Source organism: Monopterus albus, unplaced genomic scaffold, assembly GCF_001952655.1.
Source record: "Monopterus albus unplaced genomic scaffold, M_albus_1.0 scaffold98.1, whole genome shotgun sequence".
Classification (NCBI taxonomy): Eukaryota; Metazoa; Chordata; class Actinopteri; order Synbranchiformes; family Synbranchidae; genus Monopterus; species Monopterus albus.
The window spans coordinates 624,931-625,467 of record NW_018127978.1 but is presented as its reverse complement, the minus strand read 5'-3'; the positions used below and the strand labels follow the sequence as shown (position 1 = coordinate 625,467).

The window sequence follows — 537 nt, the reverse complement described above, 5'->3', positions numbered from 1 at the left end:
TTAGATATTCCATACATTTAAAAACTTGGGATCATCTTTAAACTGTTCTGATGGAACAAAAAAAAATCATTTTTGCACAGAAGGAAGACTAACATTTAAAGGTGTACTCCAGGAATTTACAGTTGCACTTTCAAAAAGTTGGGGAGCGTGAAAGAGACAGAGTGAAAGAAGAACGGTCAATATCTGTTGCAGAGGTTGAGATATCATGATGTTTGCTGGATCCTACATCTCCCACAATGCATCTCAATGGCTTCTCTTCATTAGGTCCTCCCTGTTAGACACGATGAAGGTTACCTTTTTAAGGCCTGACAAAGCTCCTACAGAGCCACAGGTGACGTTTTCCACAAGATGAACTGTACGAACCATGACAAGTAAACTGATCTGGATGTGCACGACTTAACTCATTGCTATTAATAAAAGGCCATTAAGAGGAATTTGGGCCACGTGGGATCAACCACACACCACACTCTAGCATTTGCTTCCTAAAACACTGAAGCACAAAAGTCTGTTCTTACCATTGAGCAGCTCGATGAGAGC

The 537-nt window shown here is 40.8% G+C and overlaps 1 protein-coding gene across 1 annotated transcript in view; it reads right to left on the bottom strand.

Moving 5' to 3' along the window:
• Positions 1 to 537, bottom strand: part of kifap3a (kinesin-associated protein 3a) — a 30,159-nt gene that overhangs the window by 12,092 nt on the left and 17,530 nt on the right. Inside the window, 1 exon segment of the mRNA XM_020609078.1 lies at positions 516 to 536. Coding sequence (XP_020464734.1) covers positions 516 to 536 — 21 coding nt within the window.